We start from the raw sequence: 17422 nt of genomic DNA, 5'->3' as shown, positions 1-17422 counted from the left end.
CACTTAACATGAGATTGGGAACATTTGTCTAACAGTCAATATGTGCAGTGGCCACTTCCTGGCGCTGAGTGCTCACATCAGGCTGGGCCCAGTTCAGCCCCTGTTAGGAAGCGAGGAGCCACGCATGGGCAAAGCTGAGGCAGGACAGCCTTGAGGCCAATGGGCCAGGAGTCTAGCTCACTCTGTAGGAGTTCTGGCTCTAAACAGGTTCCTGTTGACACTGGGGACACGCCAGGGTGTCCTTTGCCAGGGTGGGGCTGGCGGGCTCCCAGGCATGTGCCACCCAGTCACCCGGCCACGTCAACATTCAAATACCCTAACACCAAGCTCAGCCGGCTATCCAGCAGTTCTAAGGCAATCACGTGGCTCAGCAGCCAGCTGGCCTAGCTGCTCCCTGATGCAAGTTGATGGGAACATGGGTGAGCAGGGGGCAGGGCCCCGCATGAGGAACCACCGTAAGTGGCCTGGTGTTTTCTGCATTGCGGCACAACCACGTGACAACCAGAGAAAGGTAAACACAGCACCTTCAGACCTCCTGGGGTCTCAGCAGCATTAGCAGCGCCGGCCTTGGTGGGCAGCTCATGTTGGCAAAGGGGGCTGAGACGGGACAAGGTTCCTTGGGTACAGTGGGATGAGAAATGATTTCAAGGCCAAAGTGTTCCTAGTTTTGTTCCTCTGGAGAGTGCTGATTACATCATGGGGTAAGCGATGACAAAATAGTTCAGCTCTGAATCAATCAGGTTTCTGTACTTCCTGTAAATTTCCCGCAGAGTCCTGTCCTCTTCGTTCGTCTCGTATCTGTTCGTATAAATTCTCACCTGCGGCACAGAGCACACATGTCACACACATGGGTGCTGTGTTAGTTAGGACCCCACTGATCTCCACGTGGAGCCTTGTTGGTAGCATTTGCAGGAGGGATTGTTCCAGAACCTTCACAGAGTCCCACACTTGCAGGTGACACAAGTCTCTTAAGACAAATGGCATGGAATAGGCGTTTGATCTATGCACATCAGCCTGCACTTGAACTCATCTGTAGATGACCTACAATGCAAGCGCTGTGCCGTGCTTGCTCTACTGTTAGTCTGTAACGATCTGGCGCAGTCACATTTCTGAACCCAGGGAGACAGAACCATGGCTATGGAGAATGACCCTGTCAAGAAAGCCAGCTGTCAATTCCCTCCTGCAAAACTGGGCATGGCCAACGGGCAGGTTTCCCCAGCCCCTCCCCATGCCTTCCTCCCTGGACAGCCCAGCTGTTGGTGAGGCCCTCACCTTGAGTGTGCGTAGGGCACATTGCCCTTCCTCCTGGCTCTTTAGAATCCGCTCCACAAACCTGACATCAAGGAAAGCCCAGATTTTGAAGTAAAACAGCTTCCGGCAGGATAGGATGAGGAGGTGCAGCTCCTCGTCCAGGGACTCGTGGTTGTTGTTGAACTCGAAGGTTAGTTTCTGTAAAAACACAGGAGAGGAAGGAGTGGGTGGGCAGTGGTGCCAGGAGTGGCTGGGCCGGTCCATGGCATTCCCGGGACCTGGCTTTGTGATAGTGAGCTTGGGGTTCTTGGAGGTAGAACTGACATCTTCCCCTTGTCCCCTTGAATCAAGTTTACTGGTGGTTTCCTCCAGTTTGTGAAACTGGGAATCTGGAAGCAGGTGCATACCGTGGCCCTGCAATGAACTGGCTTGGCTACCAAGGGTAGCTATAGACCCCAAGTTCTCCTGTTGGGGTCGCTGGTCACTGTATGTCTGCCTTGCCTGCCTCCATGGGGCAGGGGGCCATATGAATACTCCCCAAGCTTTTAGTGCCCTACAGCCATCTATGTCAGTTGTAGTATTTATCCGTTTTCATAGCAACTGCTACCAACACTTCCGAGTGCTTCCAAGGGTCAAATGTTCTGATTTTATACACAACAAAGCTGCCAGATTAGGGAACAATCTGGAATCTCTCAGCTCTTCAGTAACTCCAGTGCAGCTTGACAAATTTTGTTCAGTTTGTTCATCTCCATTCTGTCTCCCCATTTCCAGGCTCTGCTGTAATCAGATGGGTCCCTGGCTTAGGGCCAATGACAGGAGTCACAGGGTCTCCTGGGCACTGCCATGACCCTGTGGTAGGGCAGGAAGAGGCTACCCTCTGCACCAGGCCTATATGCCTGCACCTTGGCTGACAGCCACCTGGAAAATCCCCAATACCCCTCTAGGCAGCAGTGTTTGCTGTTTGCTGTGGTCTTACAGGGTGGAGGCTCTTTTAGTGTAGTGTTATTTCCTAGCACTTCCAGTCAGGGTTGAGTGAGTGTGTGTGGGCTGGCGGGTGCCCGCATCCCTCCCTCTCTGCCCACCTGTAGGGTGTGCCGGAAGGTGGGCAGCAGCTCTGTCAGAGTGGGCCGCATGGACCAGTCGGGGTCGCTGAAGTAACAACTTCTCAGGCTGATGCTCCTCACGGGGATCTCCTGCAAGAGGATCCGGGCCAAGCGCTCATACTTCATGACCCGCTCAAAGAAGAAGTTCACCTTCAGATTGGGGGCCTGGCCAGCCAATCTGCCCCAGGACATGCCCCAGATAACCTGCCCGTGGGGATCATGAATGTGGCACTTGATGTTGAGGGTCCACAGGGTGCCGGCATTGTTCTCACACAGTGACTCAAGCAGCTCATCGGAGATGCAGTTGTAGTTGAGCGTCAGGGACTCCAGGTTGTGGAACATGGCCATGGTCTTGTGGAACTGGGGGCTGCTGTAGACGGCCAGGTGGTGGCTGAAGAAGTCTTCGATGTTGAGCTCGGAGGCTGCGTTCTTGTTCCTTAGGTAGCTCAAGGAGTTGAGTATGTGGCAACCTTGCTCCACGGTTAGCCTGGCACTTTTCAGGTTCAAGTAATCCAGATGTCTTCCCATCTTCTTTAAGAAGAAGCTCAGGCTCTTGATGAACGAGGCCCGGATGCTGGTCCTCCAGACCAGGCGGTCCAGCTCAAGGTGCTGAATGGACAGCGACTTCAGCCGGCTGTTGTTCTTGCCCAGACACGACAGGAGGCCCCGCATGGTGACCTGGAACTTCTTAGTTAAGACTGCGTTGTAAGGGTTCAAGAATTTGATCTCTAGGTGTTCTAGGTAGCGACCGAATTTCTTCACGTACCAAAGGGCAGATTCAAACTCAGAGGCATGCACCCGGGAGGGCCTCCCACTGAAGGTGATGGTCCTGGAGCGCCAGAGGTCAGCCGAATACATGATCTGGTTCCACTTTCTGCAAACAAGGGCCGCCCTGGACCTGTCCCTGTCACCCAGCCACCAGAAGATACGGCGCAGACACACATCAGGCAGAGCGGCCCAGCAGCACTGGTCTTGGAGCTGCACCTGTTCATTCTCTGCATCCATCAGAACCCCAGGCTGGACTGTCTGGTGCAAGCCGTGGAATGGGCAGGGCGTCCACAAATGAGGGAATAAAAGCAATCACTTGTTTCCTATGGGGGAGAGGGAAGGAAGAGCCGTTGCCTCTCAACCGAAAATGCAATCCACCCAAATTCTTTTTGTGGAGCATTGCAATGGCCAAGTGCATGTGGCTGTGAGATTATCACCCTTCCAGTCACACCCGTGGGGCTGTGCCTTGTGGCCTATCCAGGGCCATGGACCAGCATTCATTACAGGACAAGGGAGCAAGCGAAGGGCCAGGCATGTGCATGATAAAGGGAACACACACACACACATACATGGTTGACAGGGATCCCTGTCTATCCGGGTAAGGAGGAGGCAGAAAGGGCTACCTAGAGAAGGGGCATCTGAACTTGGTTTGAAGGGATGAGTGGGAGTTGTAAGGCACACTATGTTGGCTGGGGCACTCCAGTATACCACACTTGCCGGGCCACAGAACTGTGAATGTGTGGGACATGGTCACAACCGGGGAACCAAGAATGGTTTGGTGTCTGGAGTTTAACCTGTAAGTGGACCAGGAGTGGAGGTGCTGGATCCAGGGTGATGTCAGGAAGGCCATGTCTTACAGACCAGGGGTTCCCTCGAGGGTTCCCTCAGTTCGCCCCTTCCTGGGATCAGGGCCACTGTATGTCTTAGCCAAAGCCTGACTTGATGTCCAAGGGGAACAGCAGCAGGGGAAGCGGGGAGGAGCCTTGGCTGATGTCATGAAGGGCTAGGAAGGTCCAAGCATCCCAGGTCTGTGATGATGTCAGTCTTGGTAAATCAGGGCAGGTGGAACTGGGGAGGCAGCAAAGGTTTCTGACTCAGCTTGTGGATTGCAGGTGACAGTAGCCGGATCCATGGGGCACCCAGTGGGTTTTGCTGATGGCCAAGGATCCCCTGCTTCCACACTGCCCTCCTGTGGCAATCTCACCTGCGGCTCCCATTGTACAAGGCCAAGCCCTACCACTTTCCGAAGCTTCTGTTGGCTACTTGACCCAAAGAGCCCAGCACGACTGATTATGGCTGCTACCATGGCAGGGCTGGCAGAACCCCGGGGGGATGATTTCTTTACAGCTGACTCCCTGAAGCCCAGAGAGGGGCAGATACCTGCTGTGGTCACCCAGTAGGTTTAAAACAGGGCCCAGGCGAGGATGGGACCTCCCTGACTCATTGCTGTTCCAACCCCATCATGGGTGATGGTTTTGTTTGCACACAAGCTCACCACACATGTGTGTCTGTCACATCTATCCTCCCACTGTGTCTATCAATTCAACAGGACCTGTGGGGATTTTTCTCTGCCTTTCTTCAATCCTGCCTCTCTTGTGATGGCCCCCGGGCTGCCTCCCCCTCCCACCAATGCCGTGGTAGCAACGAGCACCCTCAGCAGGCTCCTGTGGGGACCTTGTCCCCTTGACCACCCTCCACCATCACTCGTCCTCATTGTCCCAGTAGCAGTTCAAGCCCTGCCTCCAGCGGGCCCTCCCATCTCCAATGTGGACGTTTTGCATATGTTACTGTCTCCACATTCAGCTTGGCTCCTTCTCTCTCACCAGTGTGTGCAACCCACAGTTTAGTCTGCGTCTTGCTTTTCTCTCCCAAAGGAGCCGCCTACACGCTCCTGAGGCTGGCTGCACCCTCATTCTTGTTCCAAGTAGGCGCTCACATGTCTCACACAGGGAGAACGCAGGATGTCGCTGCAGTCACTGGGGAATTCACCCGGCACTGGGGGGCCTCCAATGCCCTTGGTAGGCATCGGGACTTCTAGAAAAGCTAAACCCGGTGGTACAGCTAAACAGAATCCTTTGTTAGGGCCAACGAGTCGGATCATGCAATGCTGAAGAGGAAGAGATGGGGTTAGAACAGTGTGGCTCTTCTTGGTGGGCTGCAAGGGCTGCTGCAAGGAGCCCCCAAGGCACACTGAAGGCTGGCAGCAGCACCTGGCCAGCCACTCACAAGGCAGAGGCAGTGTGGTCTGGTTGCTGGATCCTAGCTCCATCTTTTCGTAGAAGTTAATGACCTCCCTTTGTGTCTCAGTGCTTCCATCTGTAGGTAGGGCTTAGGCTGTCTTTTTCCTGGTATTGGAGGATTAAAGGAGCTGACGTGTCAACGTGGGAAACACCAGAACTGGGCTTGGCACATGATAAAAAAATCTCACTGCATAGTGTAGGTGGCCATTAGGGAGCTGGTGCCAAGTGCCTTCTGCACGATCCTCCTCAGAAAGGCAGGATTCTACTCCTCTGACAAATGTGAAAACCGAGGTGTGGAAGGTTAAGGGTTTCCTGGGGAGAGGTGGGATTCGAACCTAGGCCAGTTTTGCCCTATCGCCTAGGCGTTAAACACAGAGGAAAGGAAGCAGTGGCCAGGGAAACTCCTTCAGCCGCAAGCTCCCAAAAGCAGGAGGGTTGGACTCCCCACGCGCCCTCGCTGCGGGGCTGGTTACCTGCTGGCGTTGCGTCGCCCCTCCGCCTGGGCCAGCTTTGAGCTGCGGGCCTGCCTCTTCCGCCGCCGTGGCGGCTGCTCCGATGCCACCAACTCCGCCAGCGCCAAGAGAGGATCTGCGCTCTGCTCTCGCTCAGGCTAAATGCCAAGCACTGGACCTCCTTTGTGACGTGCGGCCACCGCTTGCAGGTGCCCAAACTTGGGAGTTGCCAAACCAGAGGATCCTGTGGGCAGGATCCAGCCTCCTTACAAATGCAATCCAGGAAGGTGCGCTGGCTGGGAACTGGGAGGCAGGGACACGTTGCACGCTCCCCACACGTTCCACTGAGTGCAGGGAACATGTGCTGTGGCCCTCCCCGTCCACCTAGTGCTGCCCTAGCCCTGTGTGCCTCTCCACTTCTTGCGAGGCTACCCGGCGTGCTCCACCCTGGGGTCCCGCACAGACTAGAGGGCCCCAGGTCAGCCAGTGGTGTGAGAAACCCGCTCCACCTTTTGGTAGGACAGTTGGGACACCTAGCTTTCCACCTTGCTTGCCTGCCTCTACCCCTACAGGAGCTGGTGCACTAGGAGGCTTCCCAAAGTTCAGGCAGAAAGGCTCGTGGCCTCAACATTCGGTTTGCAAGGTTTGCAGGTGGGTGGGTAGCACACCTGTAACTCTCTGGTTCCCCAGCAGGGGTGTGCGCTACCTAAAGCCTTCAAGACCTCCCATCACCTGCCGTCCTCATCCCTGCCATCTCGTGTGCTGATATTCCAACGAGGAAATGAAAGAAGGGGACCTGCAGCTTTCTAGGAGGGGGAGAGTTTTTATTATTCAGGGATCAGGCCCAGGCGTCCTGTGTGCTTAACGCGCGAGAATTGTCCTCCGCCCCCTGCCCCCACCCATTTTGTTCCCTCCTGGGTGGCCGTAGGTCTTGTTCACAGCAAGGTCTCTGCTCAGCAGAAGAGAGGCAGACGTTAAATTGAAACCGTCTGAAGTCTCAAGAATGAAACGCAGGCCATTAAAGCAGCAGGAAAGCTTCCAGACCCGGGGTAGCTTCTCATTCCCCAGTCTACCTGGGATTTCTCACTTGCCTTCCTTTCAAGGATGCTAACTGCAGGCATCTCTCCTAAAGGGAGGGATGAGAAAAGGTGCATCAGACATCAAGCTGGAGGATTTCTGGAATCTCTTTGATTGCTGCTGACTCCCATCCCCCATTCAAGTGTGAGCCTTGAGCTGCAGGTGCCAGACTGAAGTAGGGTAATACAGAAAAGGCCTGGAGTCCCCTGTTTGCTCCCTGGCCCAGCCAGGAGTGTCTGGGAGGTATGAACAGAAAGCCTAAAGGCCCATCTTCCCGAGGAGACAGAGAGAGGATGAAAGAACACTCACACCGCAGACTCTCTCACGGCTGGTAAAGAAAAAGCTGCTTTGTTTGACTGTGGTGGGAAAGGGATTGCTGAATCTTAACATGAAGATGCAAAGAAGCGTGTATCATAGGATTCCAACTGTGTCTAGATACTTTCAAAGAAAATTTATTTATGTAGAGTTAGAAAGAGAAGGCAAGACAGAGAGATCTTACATCTTCTGGTGTATTCCCAGGCTGTAATGGCTAGGCTGGACCAGGTCAAAGCCAGGAGCCTGGAGCTCCAGCCGAGGCCTCCATGTGAGTCCAGGAGCCCAAGGACTTCAACCATCTTGCACTACTTTCCCAGGCCATTAGAAGGGAGCTGGATAGGAAGTAGAGCAGCTGGGACTTGATTCCACGCTTATATAGGATGCCAATATTGTAGACATTGTTTAACCCACTGTGCCACAACACTGGCCCTATGAATAGTTGTGTAATAAATAAAAGGATACCCAGTCAAATTCCAGTATCAGAAAAACAAAGAACTGGGGTCAGCGTCTCGTGGTGAGGTGGGGTAAGCTACCAGCTGTGACACCAGCATCCCATAAGGGTACTGGTTTGTGTCCTGGCTATCCCACTTCTGATCCAGCTCTCTGCTCCTACACCTGGGAAAGCAGTGGAAGATGGCCCAAGTGCTTGGGTCTTTGCCACTCATATTGGAGACCCAAAGAAGCTCCTGGCTTTAGCCTGGCCCAGCCCTGGGTATTGTGTGGCCATTTAATGAATGAGCAGTAGATGGAAGAGTTTCTCTTTCTCAATGTCTCTTTCTTTCTCTGTCTCTGTAAATCTGTCCTTCAAATAAACAAATCTTAAAAGAAAAAGAACTATTATATGGGACATACTTATACTAAAAAAAATATCTTTCTCTAAAATTTGGATTTGCCTGTGTCCTGTATTTTTTAGTTGCTACATCTAGCAACCCTGCTATATAAGGGTGGAGGAAAGGGTGGTAGGAAGCAGACCACACTGTGGATGGCCAGCAGGGAACCCTCCCTCTCAAGAGACTACCACATACTTATAAATATGCCTGAAAAAATTAGAAAAACAGTGCATATCAAATATTACTCAAAAATGCTAGGTGCCCGAGTAGTGCATATAGTCAGGTCGTATGTTGAGGGGAGAAAAGCAATCACAAGCTCATAACACTTGCTCAGGCTTGTGTGAGCAGAGGTAAAAAGCTGGTAAGAATGCCCAGGAGGCTGTTGAAATGACTGGAGCTGGTGGTGGGGACTTTTGTCCTCCTTTATGTAGTATTGTATCAAGTCATTGCAACAATTCAGTGTTTTTGAGTTTTGAAAATGATCAAATAAATAAAAAACACATTTTTTTAAGTGAAGTCTCCAGCTGACAGCCTAAGCTTTGGAGCCCTGTGCACACACATCACAGACTTTTTACAACTCTAATCACACAATCCTGAGAAAGCTGCTCAACCTCACTGTCTAGTTTCCTTGTCTGTGACTTGGGAATGAAGCACCTGGCCCTTGTTTAGATTGTGTATGTTATGTTATGTTATGTTATGTTATGTTATGTTATGTTATGTTATGTTATTATGTTATGTTATGTTACAGTCACAAGGAGTTTGGCATGGTAAGCAGCACACAGCAGCTCATTGCCTCCAGTGCCGCTTCCTACAGTTAGAACAGAATTTAAGATGTGTAACTCAGGGTATTAGGAAGGTAACCGTCAGAGCACCCTGGTCCACTTGTGGTTGACTTTGATCTGCTAGAGACAAGCTAGCAGCAGCTGACTTAGGATGTCCATCAGTCCATGTGGTCACTGCTGTCCCGTCTTTACCTCGGGAGGTAGACTGGATCCCGTCTGCTTCATTCATGTACTCAACAGCTTTGGAGTGCTTGCCATGTGCCAGGGCCTGGGCTAGGAGCTGGAGGATGGGGACAAGAGATCTGGCTCTGTCTTCAAAGGCGAGCCCGCCTCTGGGAGCAGATGTAAATCAGCAGGCAGAGAGAGCTTAGAGGAGAACGCACATGTACTCGGACACACAGGCAATGAAGCGGCAGGAAAGAACCCTGGGCCGCTGCCTTTCAGACGCTGCCCAGAGCTGCCCAGAGGGATCGCAGTGGTGAGGAGAGAACAGAGGCGTGGTACCTGGTGGTGAGTCAGGGTTGGCAAGGGGAGGAGGATGCCACACTGAGAACACCTCCTGAGGATGTCATAGGCCATCTCGTCCGCTGTGGTGGAGGCAGCCCCGCCCTGGAGCTCTGACTTCCAAGGCAGATCCTTGATTCTGGCTTTGCTTCTTGCTGCTTGCTTTGCTGAGCCTTTTTTGGGAGGGGGCAATTCGTTCATCTGCTTTGACTTTGGGCGGACGTCTCTGCTTGCCTTGGAAGATGGACGATCAACCGTCTGACTTGGGCGGGATGGAGGAAGGCTTTTTGACTTAATGCTTGGACCACATATATCCTGCAGTTGGGTGTAATGCATCTTGTTTAACAAAGACTTCATGGTTGGACAATACAGTAGAGTAAACCACTTCCAAGCATCCCACAACACACACCTAAGAATGCTGGGCAAAAGATGGCTGGACAAAAGTCCTTCAAGTTCATGTCCAGCCTACCAAGCAGGTAAGAAAACCCATGCTCCAGGAATAAAAGCCAGGCTGGCTGCTGTGCTTTGAATGGGTTCCTCAAAAATTCAGGGGCTGGGGCTGATGCAGTGGTGTAACAGGCTAATTTTCCACCTGCAGCAACAGCATCCCATATGGATGCCAGTTCAAATCCCTGTTGCTCTACTTCCCATCCAGCTCCTTGCTTATGGCCTGGGAAAACTGCAGAGGATGGCCCAGGCCCTTGCACCCATGTGGGAGACCCAGCCATTGTGGCCATTTGCAGGGAGTGAACCAGTGGATGGAAGATTCTCTCTCTCTCTCCTTCTTTCTGTAAACCTGCATTTCAAATGAAAGTAAAAAAAAAAAAATCTTAAAAAAAAAAATTCAGGGTCTACCAAGGGGTGGAGTCTTTAGAGGACAGTTGAGCTGGGAGGGCTTCTCTGTGAAGGAGGTTAAGGGCTTTATAACAGGGGCTTCATACAGCACTCGCTGGCTTGCCCTTTCCCGTTCTGCTATATGAAGATGCATTGGCAAGATCCTAATGCACACCGAATGCCAGTGCCTTGTCTGGAGTTTCAGCCCCCCAGAGCTGTGAGATATGTTTCTGTTTCTTCCACGTCACCCAGTCAGCACTCTGTTGTAAGATGTGAGTGAAGCATGTGAGCTTAGTTTTGGTTATCTGGGTGCCATCTCAAATCTGTGGACTCTGATAAGAGAGAAGTTCTGTCTCCTGCAGATGTGGGACCCTCCTTCCCCTGCAAAGGTCTGGGACTTCTAGAGAGTAAATTATAGTAAGGAGGAAAAAAAAAGCAGTTACAGGTACAGTTGAGATGGACAAGTATGATCAATAGAAGGCCCCAAAGAGAGGGTAGAAAAGAACAGTTGTTATTATCAAGGTGTGGGATCAAGGCATTGAGGGAGCTGGAAGGTGAACCAAGACAAGTGTTTATCATCAGATGGCTGCTTAAACAAAATACAGTAGGGTCATTTTAAAAAGCCATAAAAGAAACAAAGGGCTCCAGCTACAACATGCATGAACCTTGAAAATGCCATGCCAAGCAGGAAAAGCCATTCTTATAAGACCACATGTTGCACAATCCCATTTCTAGAAAATGACCATAACTGGTGGGTCCACAGAAACAGAAAGCAGATCAGTGAGAAAAGGGGAAGTAGAAGTAGCTACTAATGGGCATGATGTTTCTTTTGCAGGGCAGGGCGAGGGTGATAAAAAATATTCTAGAACTCAGTTGCACAATTCCATGCATATGCTCAAGCTCATGAATGATAATGTTTATATGTATCTTAACGCATTAACTTAACAGAGCAAAGACCTGGATCATTTCTAAGGTCCCGTTAATTCTGATATGAAATAGTCCTATGAACTGAAGGTTGAAGAAAGGTGAAGAGTCTTGAGGGCTCCCAGAAAAAGTCAATCAGCTTCACTATTGCACTTCCAGAGCCCCCTTTTTACACCCAGCCCTGATATCAGGGAAATGAAAAAATTTACTTTAGCCAAAGAGCTCAGAGTCTATTAGGAAAGACTTCCCTAGGGAACAGAAAACAGTGAGACAGGCCTCTGTCTTATTCCAACTGGGTATCGTATTACAAGATCCAGGGTTTGAAGGTGGGAGAGGCCAGAGGAGACCAGGGACACCAGGAGCGGTCAAGGAAGCACCTTGAAAGACTGGGCACAAATACAGACTAATTACAGAAGCTGAACTAACCTGTGACAACTCACTGAAGTTTTTTCTGGATGGAGTTCATTATGGGAAACTCTGATATCCATGCTTTTATAGAATTGGACACTGAATGCATCTTTCCTAGCACATTTTTTTGGGAATATGAACTAGTTATTGGTACCATTAGAAAATGACTAATTGTTACTCACCAGATGGTGCAAATAATTATTCTCTGGAATCATTTGGTTGCAGCCATCACAGCATGTTGTTCTCTGAGGAGCTGAATTTTCCCCCCCTGAATAAGCACAGACACAACACCACAAATGAATGCCCTTGACAATGGTTAGCTCAGCTCTCTGATACCTGCCTGCATGACCAGTACCCACAAACCTGAACTACCCTAGGCATGCCTGGCCTTGATTCTCCTGGACTACTCCACCATCCTCAGCTATACAAACTGTGGCTGAGTCACCCAGTTCCCTAATGGCCATGGATGTGACATGCAGGCAGGGCTGCATGCAGCCCTAGCTGGGAGACATCTTCCTGGAGCAGGACTTGTCTCTAAGCAGATGAGTGAGCTGCAATGATAGACATGAATGCAGCATAACTAGTCTCTCTCATGCTACCTGTTCGCAAGCTCCATCATCAAACATGGTGTTGACAGTGCAAATTTTTGTTGATTGTATTGAAGGTGTGTTGCATTGATGTACCTGTGTGACAGTCTGCTGGTTATGCTGAAATCCAGTCATCCTGAAAGGAAGGCTACGTGCATGAACCTCACACTTACCAATATTTCAATGGGCACATCTGACCTTGCGTAGATTGTTACCAGGAAAGATGACCCTCCAAGGAGTTTCAGGCTGCCTCCAGGCCACCCAAACAACCAGTGATATCAACTGAACATCTGCTCCAGAAATGGCTGTGTCCCCAAGTGAACCTACCCTCATGATGAGATAACCAGGTCAAGTGAGCCTGAGATGGCACCGGGGAGACCAGGAGCTCCAGCTGGATCCCTTCTGTCCACTGTTGATGGTGGCAAAAGCTCTAGATCTGGTCTAGTCATAGGTCAGACTCACACAAGTCTTGAGTGCATACTCTGGCCAGGTTTGAGGGAGTCACCACTTCCCTCCATGCCAGTGTGTCATGTCAGGCTGGGACTGTGGCAGGGGAGCTCAAAAAATAAAAAAGTTTGCCAGATTTTAGGCTTCCCTGTGGCTTCCTTACTCACTGGCTTCTGAGTCACCTTGGACTAGTCATCTGAAAGCCAGAGTGGACACATAAGAAGGTGATTCTAGAGTATGGTCTATAACAGGGATATCCCGATACACTCAGACATCCACAATACACCTGCACTTCCCCTCCTCTATCCCTCCATTCCCACCCCAGGAGAGAAGTCTCTCTTCCTCCCAGCCAAACTGCCTACCTTTCCTGAGACTGAGAGCCTGTGTGCTCCAACAGGTGCCTTTGTGCTGGGCCAGCACAGAGAGCATGACAAACTGGCCACAGTTCGGGCAGCGCTCGGTCCGGGCCCCACAATGGTACTCATGGGTCTGCAGCTTGTTGAGTTGCACAGCCAGCTCACAGAACTCACATTCCACGAGCTGCTCCTGGGACTTGTCGGGCTGTTCCGGGCACTCCTCAGCCTGGTGGCAGAAGGTCATGGGAAGGAAAGGGAAGCTGATTAGAGGAAGCAGGGGGCAAGGCTAGTGTGTGTGTGTGGTAGGAAGCCACTGTCTTAGGGAAAGATGAGCTCCCTTGGGCTCAGGGACTGTGGAAAGCTTTTCTGAACAGTGTCAGCGCAGGTGCACCTGTGGGGTACGTGTGGCACTGTGGGAGGCGGGTTCTCACTGCTCTTCAGGCCCACCTGAGCAACGAAGGAGTGGCATCTTCAGATTTGGCCTCTCTTCTCTTCTCACTCTCCTTCCCCCAAGGTGGCCTGGTTGGTGTCTATGAGAAATCATAGAGGGACTTGCCTCCAACAATTCTAATGGTCTGGTGACCCATGGTACAACTGACCTAAGCCAACGTGGACTCTATCCCTTGGCACTCCAATATGGGCTGCAGCCATCTCAAGCAGTGTCTTTGCTGCTGTGCCAACTGCCCACTCACTTTTAAGGAGGTTTTTATTGTATTTGAGAGACATGTACCCATGATCCCTCTCAAGACTTTCTTTTTCATTTCTTCTGCGTCATTCAGTAGCATATTATTTAACTTCATGGTGTTTTTAGTTTCTTTTTTTCTTCCTGTTGTTGATTATATTTTGTGGCTTTTCATTTAAGGGAATATATAGTAACTGTGTAATGGAGACTATCATAAACAGATATGAGGATACAATGCAGTATGCATCTCTACTTCCAGATCAAAGAGGGACTCCCAATGAAACTGTTAATTATATCTTGACAATGGGATGCTGGACTCTCTGCCAGTGTCCATGCCTGCAATGATGAATATGTGACTTTTATGAAAATCCATACTATAGTAATAATATAGGGGAATTCAGTGAGGGGGTGGATGGAGTAAGGGAAATCCCAGGGCCTGTGGAACTGTATCATAAAATGATAATAATAACAAAAAAAGAAGAAAAAGTAGATGTGTGAGCTTGAGGATTCCAGAAAGACAGATGGGGGGGGGGGGGGCGGCCCAGAAGGGATGGATGTGGAGAGCGGGATCTGGAAGCCAGTAGGGGCGCTCCTGTCACACCTCCCTCCTTATGAGTCTCCAAAGAACAGGTGGCCCTTTCTGAACCAGAGGATGCGTTGCCCTGGTCACATCTGCATGTCTATAGGGAAAGGACTGGAAGCAAGAAATTGTCCTTGCCACAGACAAGGGCTGAATGGCAAGCCATGGCTGAAGGGAGGGCCAGATACCTGTCACGACCCCCAGGCCCCATGCCACCACCTCCTCACCTGCTGGTGCTCCTGCAGGTGCTCCGGCATGCTTGTGCGAGGCACGGGCTCCTCACACTGTGGGCAGAGAACCAGGAATCGCTGGCAGTAGGCCTCGTGGGTGATGAACTGGGCAGAGGCCACGCTTCTTTTGCTGCAGGAGCAGGGGAAAGTGCCACAGGTGTGGGTGTGGGATCCAGAATTCCAGCACGTCTGATTTCATATCTGGATCAGCTGTCAGAGACCCTCCACACCACAGGCATATGGATGAGGTCCCCAACCCAGCTTTGCCGGTGCAGGTCTGAGCTGGAGCAACATGGCATTTTAGGATGGGGATGCTGTGCAGAGTCCTCGCAGGGGGAAGGGGCGCTTACAAAGGTGACTTTTGAGGGTGATGACTGTGGGATGGTTTATACAAGGCATCCAAGTATATTACAAAAATATGCAGTTTATTCTCAGTCATTTAGATTGCAGTAAAGCAATCTTTTTCTAAGATTTGTTTATATTTGTTGGAAAGGCAGGTATACAGAGAGAAATTTTGTATGAGAGATTCCATCTGCTGATTCATTGCCCCCCACTCTCACCCCAACACCCAGAAAGCCAGAACCCAATCCCAGTCTCCCACATGGATAACCAGAATTCAGGTATGAGCCATCCCCTGCTGCCTCCCAGGATAGTAAAATTGTTTAAACAAACAAACAAACAAAAAAACAACAGGTTCATACATTCATTCCTGTGTCCTTGCTGATGGCAGCCTGGGAGGAAGGCCACTGAATAGCTTGCAGCCTTAAGGACCCTGGGATCACAGAGCAGAGCCCAGCCAAACCCCTACCCTGGCATGCAGGGCACGCCATGGAGGGAAGTGGTGACTCCCTCAACAGGCTGGCAGCAGTTGCACTGCTGAGGCAGATACAGGCTGGCGGGTGACTTCACTTTCCTTTCTTCTTTTTTCTCTGTTCTTCCTGGCCTGGCCCTTCTGCTATCCTTCCAGAGCCTGTTCAATACCCGGAAGATCAACAGGCTGTGATCAGAGCAAAGCTGTCCAGGAAAGTCTTCCCCGGGTCCCTGTCCCAGTTAGGGTGCTTGGAGAGTAGAGCTGTTCCTAGACCAGGTGCCCCTGGGTTACAGGTGCGGTCACTCCTTTCTCATTCCTCCCACTCCACCCTACAGGAGGGTAGAAGTGGTCCTGGAAAATCTGCAGGGACCCCTATCTTCCTTCCTTCCAGAGATCAGTATGGAGATCTCAAGGAGGGTTTTCAAAGCCGCAAGCCTGTATCCAGGAGAGCCCTAAGCTAGTGCTCAGGATCTGATACGGAGGGACCCTCAGCTTCACTGTTGAACTTTGGGCTGACCCAGAAGGTCTACGGGCTGCAGGAGGAGGACATGCAGTGAAAGCCATGCCACCCAGCCTTATTCAGGGATAGGGAAGCCGGTGCCTTCCTGCCCCAGTGGCTTCTTGTCCCCTCCCACAGCCCTCTTGGGCGTTCTGGCAGGACTGGTCCTGCCCTACCCTGCATAGAAGCAGCCCTGAGCCGCGTCTGCCCCTTTGTCCCCAGCCAGCCGGGGTCCCCGGCAGGAGAAAGTGCCTGCTTACCAGTTCCCGCACACCTGCACATCGCCCTCCATGCCCTCCATGCTACAGTCTCTTGAGTCTCCTGATTAGGTTTCCTTTCTACAGAAAACAAAACTGAAAGTTGGAGCGGTAGCCCAGCCCACAACTCCCCGGAGGGAGGAAGGGAGGGAGGAAGAGGGGGAAGGGCTATTAAGTTCTCCCTTCAGAGACCGGACACCAGGAAGTTTCCAAGTTTCCATCCCTTTTCCTAAACCACCACCTCCTGCCTCTGCCCCCTTCCTCCTGCTCTTTTTTGCTTTAGTGTCTGAAGGACAGAGGTAGTTTGCTTGGTTGAACTTGAGGATTACACCCTGAAAAAGCAGCTCCTGGACCTCCTCCACCTTGAGTGGTCAGTCCTAGGGAACAATGACTTTGAAAACATACAGTGTGAAGGTGAAGGGCACCTCCAGGGGGTCCTGTTAGCCTCACCCCAACTTCAGCTGGAGAAACCGGAAACCTAGGCACACAAGAGCCCTGTGCATCACACCAGTCTCTTGGCCCCTGGGCATCAACAACCAAGGCTTTGGACTCAGGCAGTGTTGCCACTGCCAGTTTGTCTCTCCTGGAATGGCCACAGCGTTGAGAGATCTGAGTTCAAATCCTGGCCATGTCAATAATGACTGCAGTGTGAGTCACCTGGGCCTCACTGGGCTGCCATGTTTCCTTGCTTTTTGGTTCACATGGGGGGTTGGAGGGAGCATACCAGGAGTGCAGCACTCCCAGGCACTTATACCAAGCTTCCCTCATACACCTCATACTCCTATTCTTAAGGAGGCACCAGTATTTTTACTGGATCCATGACCCCAGATGGGTGGGACCACTAGACTCGTTGACTCCCAAGTTTCTGAATCCACAGAAATGAAAGAAACCGGGCCCGGCAGCGTGGCCTAGCGGCTAAAGTCCTCGCCTTGAACGCCACGGGATCCCATATGGGCGCCTGTTCTAGTCCCGGCAGCTCCACTTCCCATCCGGCTCCCTGCTTGTGGACTGGGAGGGCAGTCGAGGACAGCCCGGGGCTTTGGGACCCTGCACCCACATGGGAGACCCGGAAGAGGTTCTGGGTTCCCGGCATCGGATCCGCGCAGCACCAGCCGTTGCGCTCACTTGGGGAGTGAATCATCAGACGGAAGATCTTCCTCTCTGTATATCTGACTTTGTAGTACAAATAAATAAATCTTTAAAAAAAAAAAAAAAAGAAATTAAATAAACCAAGAAAGATTGGTCCTTGCGTGGGGCCAGGATTGTGGTGTAGTGAGCTAAGTCTCTGTTTGAAGTGCATGCATCCTATAAGGACACCAGTTCAAGTCCCCACTGTTCCACTTCTAATGCAGTTCTCTGTTAATGCATCCTGGAAAGCTGCAGAGGACGGCCCAAGTGGGCCATCATGTGGAAAACCCAGATGGAGTTCCAGGATCCAGGTTTCAGCTTGGCCCCACATTGTCCACTGGAGTCATTTGGGAGTCA

The 17422-nt window shown here is 51.3% G+C and overlaps 2 protein-coding genes across 2 annotated transcripts; both read right to left on the bottom strand.

Moving 5' to 3' along the window:
* Positions 1-665: 665 nt before the first annotated feature.
* On the bottom strand, positions 666-3461 carry FBXO39 (F-box protein 39). The gene is made up of 3 exons (XM_004594878.3): positions 2334-3461; positions 1273-1449; positions 666-818 (listed from the first exon to the last, which is right to left on the bottom strand). The coding sequence occupies exons 1-3, from the start codon at positions 3357-3359 to the stop codon at positions 690-692; spliced, it is 1332 nt and encodes a 443-aa protein (XP_004594935.2). The 5' UTR covers positions 3360-3461; the 3' UTR covers positions 666-689.
* Positions 3462-6787: 3326 nt separating this feature from the next.
* Positions 6788-16023, bottom strand: XAF1 (XIAP associated factor 1). The gene is made up of 6 exons (XM_012929714.2): positions 15941-16023; positions 14368-14500; positions 12885-13104; positions 11671-11756; positions 9323-9637; positions 6788-6940 (listed from the first exon to the last, which is right to left on the bottom strand). Exons 1-6 carry the CDS (start codon positions 15979-15981, stop codon positions 6884-6886), a joined length of 852 nt encoding a protein of 283 aa, XP_012785168.2. The 5' UTR covers positions 15982-16023; the 3' UTR covers positions 6788-6883.
* Positions 16024-17422: the final 1399 nt, after the last annotated feature.

Source organism: Ochotona princeps, chromosome 17 (assembly GCF_030435755.1).
Source record: "Ochotona princeps isolate mOchPri1 chromosome 17, mOchPri1.hap1, whole genome shotgun sequence".
Lineage (NCBI taxonomy): Eukaryota > Metazoa > Chordata > Mammalia > Lagomorpha > Ochotonidae > Ochotona > Ochotona princeps.
The sequence above is the reverse complement of the archived record's forward strand: the minus strand, read 5'-3'. Positions and strand labels throughout refer to the sequence as shown.